The following is a 13,786-nucleotide window of genomic DNA, read 5'->3' as shown; positions in this document are numbered from 1 at the left end:
GTATATCAAAGGCTGTGGTATGGGCATATAAAAGATCCCTTGCTGCTAATCAAAAAAGAGTAGTCCATGAAGTGGCGACAGTGGGTTTCCTCTCTCAATATCTATGTGGTCCGTAACCATATGTCTGATGCCATATAACCGTAAATAAAATGCAGACCTTCGTTTTTGACGTGTGCGGGCGCTATCACGCCCGTAAACCCCCGTCAACTCAATCTAATCTGACGAGCGCGAAATAACGCGCCCCTAAATTGAACAAATCACACTTGTATTTTGTTTTAACTCTGCCATTTTAATTGTTTATTGAATCCAATCCACAATGCCACAAACCTTTCCATTCTGTTCACAATGAACTTCCTAGACTACTTTTTATAAATTGAAACACGATTGGTTGTTTATCTTTACATTGAGCCAATCAGCTAGGAGTTCACTTATTATTAAGATCTCGTCGGGTTTTTTTTTTTTAATTTTGTATAATGCAGGTAATGATCGCGACATTTATTTTACACTGTCGTCGTTTTGGTCACGTACAGAAAAAAAAATATTAGTGCGTTGTCCAATAATTCTATGTGTACAATGTTTATACATGTTGATATCACAGTAAATGCGTACACCAACAAAAAACTAATTTAGTAAAGCAGGTTTTGTTTTTGTTAACAGCATATCGATGTACTCGCAGACATTTCTACTTTGTTTCACGATACTGCCACATGATTTAAAGCCAAGGACATTGACCTTGGTAGAGTCGGATTTGTGATCAGTTGACAGGCACCTAAAACAAACATACACTGATTTAATTTCAACTCAGTAATTCGAATTTACCAAGTGTAAAGCATGTATTTTTAAAAATTAAATTTACATTAGGGTTGTTTGGTTGGGTGGGGGTGGGTTTTTTTGGAGGGGGAGCGTTTTTTTTATTTTATGGGTTGCTATGATTTGAGTTAGTAGTATAATAAATGACGTGTTAACTACAGTAAACCGATAATGAAAGTTAATCATGTTTGTAAAAATATATATTTATAAAAATTTAATAAGATATATTTGGGTACAAAACAATAGATGTTGACATTTTCTCTGTTATGACATTATTTATTTTTAAATAGAGAATTTGCAGGTACATAACATGTATATTATATCATGATAAATGTGATAACCCTGTGCCATGTGGTTGTTACACTGAATTTCTGTTTAGTTTAAATGATTTACAAATAGGCCTACTGACATTATTTTTTGTAAGAGTTTTATTAGACATTTTACAGTTAGAATTCTTAATAGCAATACTATAGTTGTTACAATGTCAATTCACATTCACTTCACAGGTTTGTGTCCATGGAGAAATCATATCATTCTGCGATGAAGAATAAAATTATTGTACTTGTTTTAAATAAAACAGAATAAGCACAAACATATCGGTTTCAATTCTTTATCCATAAATAGTTAACAGATTATCATGATTCAGAATTTTAATGCAACATAATATGCATATAATACACAAGAAATCGACAAATGTGTTCATGATGTTTCTTTTTCTTTTGTAAGACTGCAATGGCCCATTCCTTCATCTTTGAGAACAGCCATCATATTAGTTAAATTAGGATATTTATTATAAAAACACAAAACATTAACTCTTAAGATATTTAATTTAGAAATCATTACTCCTCAAACTTAATCATGTTCATGGGTGCAATTCCTCTGGGTCTCTTGCCTCTAATTCTGATTATTTTGAGGGGTGCATTTTTTCCCTCTGCATTTTGAGGAGAGTGATTTCCACCCCCCTCGTAAGCATTTTGAGGAGTGCGATTTTTAGCACTCCTGGGTTTTTCAAAAAAGAAGGTCTGAAAATGTGTTGAGTTTATCGTTAAATACAATATTTCCTTCCCATCTATAATTTTTTTAACAATTTGTTTTCATCAGTGTCATTAAATTGATTCTGTATATAATATAATATTCTAAGAAACTACCCATGAATGTTCTATGACTTGCTTCAAACTTCGAATATCGTGATGTCAGGAATTTCAGAAAACTTGTTGGTGGCATGCAAACGAAGGTAGTATTTTACAGGCACGGTGGAAGCAAGTTGACATTGGTGGGATGGGTGGCTGAGATCAAGGGCGCAAAGTTTTTATGGGGTTCAGGGGTATGCTCCCCCTAAAAATTTTAAAAGTAGATGTCCTGAAATGCAAATTTCCAAAAATATTGTTATTAGCCAACACATTTTTGTTTTTTAATTTTGACAAATATTACAGCTTTCGCACTAACGATCAGTCGTTTATGTTGATATTGGTTTCGCATAACTGACAGACTAACAATGAAATCGTGCGTGCCAAATTTTGTGCACTGGATATTTCTAGTCAATTGAAAATTGATTATGTTTTAAAATTGTATAGAATCTCTGAATCTTGCGTAGCAATTTGCCATATGATACTGAACCAAATGTTCCCTGCAGTTGCCAAACATGGAGTGGGATGTACATGTAGGTCAGTGATAGGTGGGTCTCCCAACATAGTGTGATACATGTAGGTCATGGAATCCATCCAGGGTTTTTTTTTTTTTTTTTTATCCCATGCCACCTAAAGACTGGTACATGTATATGTTGTCTTGTCTGGAATTTCGAAATGTATATGTAAATATAAATGAGTTTTAAATGTATTGTATTCAAAGTTTTACTGCTAGGCGACCAATTTGTCACTCTCCTAAACCTTCCCAGACAATGGAGTGATCGCAAATTTTGTATGGTAGACAAGGTCTACATTAAAGGGACATTCCTGAGTTTGCTGCATTGTAAGATGTTTCCGACTAATAAAATATTCCTACGATTAAACTTACATATTAAATATATTTTCTAGTTTAGAATATCAGTGTCTGTATATTCAATGTGTTTCTGGTCGTCTGAATATGTGTAAGAAGCCCAAACTGGATTTTGTCTTCAATAATTTCGTACGTACGAAAAAAAAATATTTTAGGAAATAAAATGAAATTTTACCTAGTACAAATATTAGAACGATCAATAACACGTTTAATATACAGCCACTAATATTTTATGCTGAAAAATACATTTAATATGTAATTACAATCGTTAGAAAGTGTCTGTTAGTCGATAACATCTTAAAAATTGCAGCAAACTCAAGAATGTCCCTTTAAATTACAAAGAATTCTTATTTGTGTATTATTTTATTACATTCTTCTCTACATTGTGGTTCTTCAATTTATGAGAATAAATGTCATTGTTGTATTCAAAATAGGCAGCTTATCTTTGCTAGGCAATTTCCTAAAGCAAATGAAATTAATCTGTAAAACATAGCTTGGATAAAAATTTGGGAAAAAGCTGCTAGCTTATTTTGACAAACCAGGTAAACGCATACACAGTTACTGAATACCTAGGCATCATACATTTAATTTTTCAGAGGTTATTTTAAATTAAGATTTTATTTTTCAGACTTGAATCCCAGTCACAGTTTTTGATGCTTCTCTTCATTGGAGGACTGCAGTATCCGGTAAAAATCTTACTGACTGTTCTGTTTAATCTACATACTGAATTATTTAGTTTTGCTTTAGGTTTTAATTAATTTTGTTTAGTTTGGCTTACGCATAAAAATAATTCCTCAATTATTACATGTATAGTCTTATTCAACTTACTGTACTAGCACAGCAGCATTAAAAGATGCCTACCTGCATGTTCCTATTCGACGGCAAGGCTTGTGAGTTTTGAGTGCTACCGTTTGGATTGGCCGCAAGTCCTCACGCCCTTTACTCATGTAGTCAAGGCTGTGGTAGGCCATGTGCATTTGTTGGGCATTCATATGCACAACTATCTGGACAACTGGTTGATTCTATCTTTGTCTCAACAGGCATGCTTGATAGGCCTGAGTCTGGTCTTCGACATGATATTTCGCTTGGGATTTATTCTCAACTTGGTGAAGTCGGAGCTGGTGCCAGCTCAGGTTTTTACATACATGTATATCGGAGTTGTCTTCAACCAGGTGGAAGCGTCCGTCTGACTGACGGATTCACACCTCCACAATTTCCCGACGTCATCCTCCAGATACCTCCATATCATTCTGTTGGAGATGGAAGCTGTGTTTCGGGCTTGTCTCCAGTTCCGGAGCATTAGTTGACATCGTCAAATTTTGTTGAGGTGAGATAACACGGCAGTCGTCGCATACCTCAGTTGTTGGGGTGGCACCAAGTCTGAGTCGCAGGGCCTTGGATATCTGCAAATTGTGTGATCAGTTGGGGTGTGTTGACAGCCTAACACATTACCTCTAAAGTCAACGTCTTGGCGGACGTTTCGAGTCATCATTCACCTGTCCAAACAGAATGGATGTTGCACAAGGAGGTTGTGGGCAGGATTCTGCAGTTGTGTGACACCCGAAGCCAGAGTTCTTCGGGCTTTGTGCATGAAGGTTATAGAATTGGGCAGGTGTTCCTGATTTTAATCCTTATCTCCAACTTTCAATAACTTAGCTGAATACTTTCTGGCCTTTGTCCAGGAAAGGAAGCTTAAAATTCAGACAGTCAAAAGTCATCTATCTTCCATCTTCACTACTCTCAGGCAGTGTGGTGGGAAGGACTTTTCCATGAATCTCGTATTGCATGATTTACTCAAATCTTTGCAATCCACAGATGAGAGGCCTATTTTGCCAAAATGGGATGTTTTTCTGGTTCTTCATGCGCTCATGGGTCCACCTTATTTATTAAACAGCCGGGAGATATTACTAAGAATGCTTAAGTCTTTATGGATTGCTGCAGTCATCAAGCTAGCATATGAGACTGTGGTAGATCATGTTCTGTGGAACTTCTCTATTCGGACTCATGAGATTTGAGCAATCTCAGCTTCCCTGAATATTCTGGACATCATATCAAGGTGATGAATGCAGGGGTGTGGAAGGGTCGACTTACATTCGACCTCTTCTATTTTTGTAACATGGCAGTTAGTCCTGTTTGTCCCAGATGTATCCAGTCAGTGATTGCTGGTCAGAAGGTTGTTTCCGACGAAGAGCCCCTTGAAGGTCTTCCCTGAATTTGATCATTATGGACTTTGAATCGAGGACAATGATCTGCCCATGCGTGGATATGGATATACATCCGGCAAAGGAAGACAATTCTCTAATGGAGGAGATGACTCAGGTTTTATAGTATAGTTGTGCTAGTACTAGGTAAGTATGAATAATCATGAAAATTAAAAACACATTTTCCAAGTTATATATGTATGTAGTGTTTCCATGGTAACAATTTTAAAATGGTAGATTAGACAAAATTCACTAGCTGAGTACTAAATGCTGTAACAACATTGTACACATATTTTCAAGTAGTTAGAAAAACAACTTCATCCAAAATAGTGGAACCAAGATGACGTCCGAAAACAGCTCTAAATTTTCGAAGTGAAAAATAACATAATTATAAAAGACAGTAAATCCTAAAAATAACTGACAATAAGGTTACGGTAAAAAAAACATGGTAAAACAAAAAACCCAAACCATAACCAGAGCATATGAAAAAAGAAGAAAGATGTCTGGACCACAGAAGCGAAAGAGAAAAAAGGAAGTAGGGAGTCGTGTGTCCAGGAACAGGTGGGCCAGGCTCATTGGACAATTTTAGCCATTTTCATTGGCTGTTGTGATGTTCAGACTACTCATTTAGAATAGGGGAGTTTGCACTTTAGGAGAGGTCAGGTTGAAAAGAAATTGAGAAAACTAGGGTCGTTTTTCTCTTTTTGTGATAATTAACCTGACTTGTAGGGTTCTTTACTTTGTGAGAAGTCAAGTTACGTATCATGAAAAAAGAATATAATCCATTGTTTACATTTTCCATGAATATATGAATAGCGTTATATTGCACAGTAAAGATTTTTTGGCCTCTGTCTATCCCCCCCCCCCCCCCCCCACCCCCACCCCAGGCTAACTCCCTGGGTCACATGACATCCACTTCTTCGTTTTCCATCAGACATAGTTTGGAATGTGTCGAGGTTAAGCAGACATTTGTTTACTTTCATATAACAATTTCTTTCTTCCATTTCAGAAAATAACTGCAGCAACTGGGGTTGTGTACCTCATTGCCAGAATTGCCTACGCCTCTGGCTACTACACTGGAGGTATGTATAATTTATAAATCATGTTCGACACTTGAGAAATATTTTTGATGACACAGTGTGTTTATAACATGTTTATGAATAGGGCTAGGTCTGGGTGAGTAGAACATTTCGCCAAATTATCTACTAAATTAAAACAGATTGCAGAAACTTGTTTATTTTTTAACAAAATATCAATTATTAGGAAAAATGTAGCGGGTTTTCTCTGATGACAAGTCAGAATTACCAAATGTTTGGCATCCAATAGCCGATGATTAATTAATCAATGTGCTCCAGTGGTGCTGTTTGTGTATGATTTTGTCCATTTATTCTTGTATACATTCTTAAATGAATAGTATACATGTATATTACTTCTGAGAACATTAATATAATAAAAAGCAATTATCCATTTTTAACTTATTTGAAATTTCAGATCCTTCAAAGAGAAGGCGAGGGGCTTTTGGTCACTTTGCCGAGTTGGTGCTTTTGGGAAATGTCATCTCCTTTGCCTGCCATCAGCTGAAATGGATACCATTTGGTAAATAACATTCTTGATGTATTATTATATATTGTACATGATATCACAAACTTGACTGGATACCTTTAAATTAAATGTATCACTAAGCCTTTTATTGGATAATTAAAAAAAACCCCATGTAATAATATTAGAATGCAGAAATGATGTGTTAAAAAGAATACATTGAGTGATAAATTATTTCTTCCTATGTTTATGCTTGCATATCCACAGCAGTTATTTCATAAATAAAGAGAAAAAGGCAGATGCATTTTTGCAGACATCACTATTATATGAAAACAAATTGAGGGGATTAACTTAATTTATGTAGAGCCATTTAAGGTACAACCATATTGAGCATTAATCTTTAATCGTTTTGTAGTACTTTTTTTTATATTTTTAATTCACATACTAACTGGAGCTAAACATTACTTGAACTAGTTTCAGGGGAGTGATGGAGAGCCAGAATGATACCTCCCCTTAAATGGAAGATCTGGTTTTGAGATGCTCCAAAGATAGATTAGCTTTCTAAAAGTGTATATATTATTTGGCACCCAAGATAAGTGATTTTAATACTAAACACTACCACTTCCGTTGTTTTTATAAGCGGTGATATCCCCCCAAAATTAAAAGTTTACAATATGTTATAAAGAACTGCTGAATAAACAGAAATGACATAACGTAAAAATCATGTTACAATCAATTATATCTGCAGTTGAGGACAAAATATCAAATGATAGTTAGTGGAAACAAAAGATAGAGTGACAGTTCTGATCATGTGACAAATGTGGCGCCAAATAAGTGGGGTTTTTTTCAATCTGAGATTGCCGAATCCATAAAAAAAAAAAAATGTTTTCATTGCTCCAATTAAATATAACTTTTATTGTGTGTATTAAACATACAAATGGATACAGGTCTGGGACAAAATAGAGGCTGTTAAAAATACTGTTAAATTAAATTACGGTAAGTCGTAATTGTTTTATCAATTGCTTTGATGTCCATTGTGCAGACTGATCGTTGTGTTTTTTTTGTGGAAAAAAGAGTGCATTTCGAAATAGCAGAGATAGGTGCTGTAAAATATAGTATGGTGCTGGAAAATAAAGAGGAGCGCAGAAAAATAAAGGAGGGCGGAGAACGTGAAAGTAGGGCGGCAAAATGCAATAGCGAGAACACTGATTACAATACCTTTTTCATACAATAATTTGAAAAGTCCAGTTCCAAAATAATATATATCCATTTTTATCATTTTGAGAAAATGTGATTTTTTTCAACATGATGTTGCATATATCACATGAAGCACAGTTTTAGCATCCTATTCAGTGGGCATACATGTAGGCCATGGTTTGAGGTAAACTCTTGTCTTTTTGTTGAGTTGTATTAACATCACCACTAACTCCAAAATATGGAAATTAGTGTATATTGCATTTTAGAAATGCACTCTCATATGATGACATTGTTACAAATAAAATATCAGAAAATTAAATACATTTCTTTATTGCATTATTAGTATGTCATTCAGTAAGTGGAGAGTAACCAGACATCAACAGATATATTGTATCTCCTTTACAAAGTAAAAAAGCAAGATAATAGGCTTCACTTTTCCAGTGGCTAGTTTATCAACATTTGTGTTAAATTTTAATATCGATGTTCATCGCAGTGCATGTGAAATTATAATGTCATCCCATTGATCCAGCTGTAGCAGCACAAGTTTGCTAATTTATCTATGAACATTATGTTGTCAGGGAATGTCGATCATATCTGATGATGTGACTTTATATTGATAGTTAGTCAAATTGAGTGTTATTGTTTATGAACACAAAAATATTACAAAAAAATTACTCTTTTTTAGCATTATTATTATTAAGTATGCTTCAAATTTAATTTTATGGATTATCCGTTATTTCTTTTTCGTTCATCTCGGTATAAACCTAAAAACTGGCTGCAAACTTGAGTATGAACATTAAAGTTTTGTGTTTAGCTCCATTTCTCACAAACTAAATGCTAATGTTAATACATGTATTATCAGCACTAAAGATTACATGTGATTAATCTATGTGCTATTTTAGTGCTATCATTAACCAAAACAAACTTTACTTTACTTTCTTTCATATGAAAATATAATCAATGTTTATAATGGTGCTTGTTCCAGAAATAAAGCTTTGGTGTATCCAAAAAGAGAGAAAAAAAACCCACCCCAAAAAACAAACATCTATAAAACCTGTTTTGGTTACTGAATTCAAGAATTCTGTTTACCCATATCAAGCATGACAGAAAAGTATCCACAGTACATTACTAACGCCCTTGGAAATTATTTTATACTGTATTGATGAATGTTCTTTTTCCATCTTTCTTTTCAGGAAAATGCACACGTTGCTAGAAGCTGACATTTAGATTTTTCTGCCTGCAGACCAGAGTTGTTCAAGATCCACTTGATAGATTTTACTCTCCTTTTTTTTCTGTGGTCTCGTTTGTGTGTTAGCCCTACGTACAAATATTCTGTATGGATTTTTATCATCAGAAATCATGAAAGTTGATTTGGTTGTGTCGGCCTTTAGTGAGAGCATTCACTATGACAGTCTGTGCATTGGCAATGTTTTTATTACACAAAAATAACAGGACAACTCATTGTATTTAAATTTTTGGAGTATTTATAAAATTTAATGTCTGATGAGTTGGATGTTTACACACTTCTGCTGGAACAGGACATGATAAGTTTTTAGTTTATTATTGTATTACTTCTATATCTATAATAATTGTGATTTGGACTAACTTTTACAGCGACAATTGAAATATTTGTACATAATTTATGTATATGTACAGATCAGATTGATAAAATCACCCCCGATGAATTGTCCAGTTGTTTCTCAAAGTACATGTATGTTAATGATACACATCTAGATACACAAATCTGTGTTTCATGCTAGAATGTGTAGGCCTACAAGTATCATCTGTTTTTTACTAATTAAATAATGGGGTTGTTTTTCCTTCTGAATTTGTACATGTTCTAATTTATTTCCAACTTGACATAATTAATTGTGTGCAAGTGCTTCAAGATGAAATTTTTCTAATCATGGTCAACAAGTGACACAATATTAGATTACTAATCATGGTCAATAAGAGATGCAATATTCAATATTCATTTCACATCATAAAGTTGTTATTGCAACTCTGTAACGACTGGTGCTTTGAACTAAGAACTTACTGATAATCTTTTTAACAGAAGTATTTTGTTTAAATACTTGTGAATTCCAGCTGATGAGTTTGGGCTGTTTCAACTCTAGCTTGGTTTTTTTTTGTTTGCATTGTTGTATTGAATTTGTATCAGTGCAACAGAGGTTTATTCAGTGCAACGGCCAGCTTTTGCTTACCTGTTAGTGGCAACATGAAGTGGCGACAGCGGGTTTCCTCTCAATATCTTTGTGGTCCTTAACCATATGTCTGACGCCATACAACCGTAAATAAAATGTGTTGAGTGCGTAGTTAAATAAAACATTTCTTTCTTGTTAGTGGCAAATATTTTTGTCACTTCACCAAGTATGCTTATGTGTAGTTTTGAATTTTTTACAGTTTTATCAGTTCTATGGTGATAATCTTTTCTACTATTCTACATAATAAATGCAAAAACAAAATTACTTTGGAGAGATGCATTTTGTAATTTTGGGTAAAGAATTTAATTAAAGGGAAGCCTTTCACTGTAGTAATTGAGTTGGGTGTTTTTTTGTGAGTACTCAAGTTCATGAGTTTTTGCAAACAACTTATTTTAAAATAATTAAGGTGTTCTTAGATACAACATGAAGATTCATTTTTGGATCTTGTCTAAATTGTATCGAGTTTTTACAAATCTTTGTTCACACAAGGAACTGTGCAGTTTTCTCAAAATTTTAATACCGTATACTAAACAAAATCAGTAATGCTTATTTCTTACCATCTGAAAGGAATATGAATGAATATACCAATGAAAACAAGTTCATGCACAAGTATCACCAGGTATATTTGTAATGGATTTATTTTTTTGCAAGGAACTAGTAACATTTATGGCAAAAAAAAATGTTTTAAAACAAACCTCTGCAAAGATAGAAAAAGGTTTGTTCATACCAACACTCCAAATCCCAGGGTTATTTATCATATTAAATCAAATAAATTTCTATGGATTGCATCTTAACATCAGCAGTTACTGTGCATAACTGAATTTGGAGTTATACCTGGTTCAATGTGAATGGTTTCACAAAGGCACAGTAAGCATTATAAATATAATGAACATGAAGTTTTTGATGACTAAAAAAAAATTGCATCTCCAGTTGATTTTAATTGCCCAAATTCTGTGTTTTGGAACTAGTTAAAATGTGAAATAGCTGTTAATTGCTATCGCTAATAATACCATTCTGGCCTGCAGGAAAGCAGTAGATGGAGCATATATGTTTGTTATAAATTAAAATAAAAAGTCTTGTTATTAATGTGATTGTTGCTTTATATATCATTTTCAAAAACGATGGTATGCCTGCATATGGAAATATGATACAAGTTGGTACACATGTATAGGTTACAAATTTAATGACGATTGAAATTTAATGATGATTGTCCTCTGTACTCAATTCATTGTCACATTCCATTCCTTTCTAAGCAAAGTAAATGCAAATTGATAGCCAGTTGCTGGTATCTTTTGAATTCTTTCTGTGCAAAACTTCTGTTTGGCTTTGCAAAGACTTAAGTATTGCAGATGTTAAAAGTTGAAATCCTATTTTTTTTATATTTTTTTATATAGAGTTTTCAAAACAATATCTGTAAATGTCTTTAATCATGCATATCAATTTGATTAATAATTATAGTATTTAATAAATGTGTTTATTTAAAGGGAAGCACAGAACAAGTATACCATTATATTGAATGCTATGCAACTATGATACTTTATATTATAACATTTATGTAATTGATTAGTTTACACTTTGGTCTTTTATCAGAATGTGTTGTATCGCAGCAAACAGAATTTCGTACAGGTGTTTTTCACTGTTCATATTTCATCATTTATAATTGTCAATGTTGTTGCTTTTCAGCTGTACAGCTGTGCTTGTTGTAGCTTCAAGCTCAGACTAGAAGAGAGGAGCTAGTCCTTAATAAAAAAAAAAAGACAAACTGATTCTTGTTTTATTTTAGTTCGAATTAAAACAGATTTGTGATACCCATTTGAAACAAAAAAGTGAAACATCTTTAAAATGCTGAAAACTCCGTTCAGATCATATCCAGTTTACATTTTTATAAAATCTTATTTCAAATAAAATGCTGAAAATTACATTCTCGTTAAATTTGAACAGCCTAAAAAGCAAAATTAATATAACTTTTCTCTTGTGAAAACCTGGAAAGGAAACGGGATACCTTTTGGAGTCACAATTAACTTATTGGCCATATATCTGCTCTTAAAAATGCAATCTTTTAATGTTTCACAATACACAATAATTTTTTTATTTTGTTTGGTGAAATTTAAAGATTATACCCGTTCACCTGTTAGGAATTATTCACTATTTACAGACTTAATAGCTCAAAGGTATTTTAAAATTTTTAATGCTGCAACAGAATTCCTATGCATTTGGAATATCTTATAGTTCCTTGTTTTCAAATTTTCTTTAAGTTTAGGAAGTACTAAATATCAAATGATAAATATTAAAATTCATGGCTCGAAGTACATTTAGAAGTTATAAGCAATTGTGTGATGCAGGTTTATGCAAAATGTGACCTTGTATTGTCAAAAATAAAATTGGACAATTGGCCTACATTTACCCTATACCACTTTTTTTTTTTTTTATAGTTATTTTTCAAAATCAACTTTTAAACTGAAATCGTATTACCTTGATAAGGGGTGGCTCTGAATCATTTTTATTTTTTTAAATTCCAGGCTTTTTATCGAGTTTTTTTTAACACTGCATAAACTGATATATGCATGGTGGTAACTTTGTGTTCTCCTGGAGGTCTTTCACATTCCCTCTATTCATCGAAAGGCATCTGCAAAGGAAGATAATTTTAAAGGTACAAGATCCATCTGTAAGTTTGTAAATATTTAATTATTATGGAATATCAAGTCTTGCCGCACTATTTCTATTCCTAATAAATTGGGATTGAAATGGCAAGTGGAATTCTCATGTTGCTGAATAATTTAGCTAAATGCATTACCTGATTGCAAGTTTTACAACTCCATGTAGGAAACTAGTGTTAATAAATATATACTCGTGAAAGTTTCTGTGCACCAAATATACTGAACAAAATAAGAAACTTCCGCTAACTTTGCTTGAACATAACTTGATGAAAACAAACCGGGGGAATAATTGTTATATATGCTTTTAAAGAGTGTTCCATGATGCATCGTTTGGTGCAAAAATCATGGCCATAGGTTTACAGAAACTGGAAGAAATTTTGACCAAGTGTGGTAGGGGTTAAAAAAAAAAAAAACCCACCCACTTAATAACGGGTATGGCCACCTTGAATTGACCACAGCAGTGCATCGCAGGCGCATAGAATTGACTAAAGTGTTGATTTCTGCCTTTAGAATATTGTTCCATTCCTGAATGAGCGCTTGACGAAGTTCGTTGACTTTAGCGGGTGGGTTGGGACGACGCCTCAATCGTCTGTCCAGACTATCCCAGACATGCTCGATGGGGTTGAGATCAGAACTTTTAGCGGGCCAGTCATCAATGAAATCAATGTTATTTGTCCTAAGAAAATTGACAGTGTCTCTAGCTGTATGAGAGGTGGCATTATCATGCTGAAAAATCGAGATGTTGGCGTTGTTATGGAACAGAGCGAGAATGTCATTGCGGTAACGTTGAGCATTTAAATTGCCATCAATGACGACTAGTGGTGAACGAAAATCATGGGCAATGGCTGCCCAGACCATGACACAACCCCCACCCCCGAAACGATCTTTCAAGAACACAACAGTCAGCATAGCGTTCAATTCTCCTACAGTAGACGCGCACCCTGCCATCACCACATTGTAAAGAAAATCTGGATTCATCCGAAAAAAGAACGGTATTCCAGCGTCGCCGTATCCAACGAGTGTGTACGCGTGCCCAATTAAGACGATGACATTGCGTTAAAACGCATCCGACGTAAGGACGTCGTGCATGTAAACCGTTCTCCCGCAGACGATTACGAACAGTTTGCCCACTGATTCGGTTATTATGAAGCCCAGGTGTGTTAGCAGCAGTAGCAGTGGCATT

The 13,786-nt window shown here is 34.0% G+C and overlaps 1 protein-coding gene across 2 annotated transcripts in view; it reads left to right on the top strand.

Annotated features, from left to right (window-relative positions):
* Positions 1 to 11,708, top strand: part of LOC121367910 (microsomal glutathione S-transferase 3-like) — a 37,551-nt gene extending 25,843 nt beyond the window's left edge. For both annotated transcript variants that reach the window (XM_041492359.1, XM_041492360.1), the window contains exons 4-7: positions 3,434 to 3,491; positions 6,016 to 6,088; positions 6,498 to 6,602; positions 8,936 to 11,708. In XM_041492359.1, coding sequence (XP_041348293.1) covers positions 3,434 to 3,491; positions 6,016 to 6,088; positions 6,498 to 6,602; positions 8,936 to 8,955 — 256 coding nt within the window. In that variant the 3' untranslated portion in view covers positions 8,956 to 11,708. The remainder of the gene's footprint in view (positions 1 to 3,433; positions 3,492 to 6,015; positions 6,089 to 6,497; positions 6,603 to 8,935) is intronic.
* The last annotated feature ends 2,078 nt before the right edge of the window (positions 11,709 to 13,786 follow it).

The sequence above is a fragment of the Gigantopelta aegis genome, chromosome 3 (genome assembly GCF_016097555.1).
Source record: "Gigantopelta aegis isolate Gae_Host chromosome 3, Gae_host_genome, whole genome shotgun sequence".
NCBI classification, from domain to species: Eukaryota; Metazoa; Mollusca; class Gastropoda; order Neomphalida; family Peltospiridae; genus Gigantopelta; species Gigantopelta aegis.
Note: the sequence above shows the minus strand (reverse complement) of the source record. Positions and strands in the feature narration are given on the sequence as shown.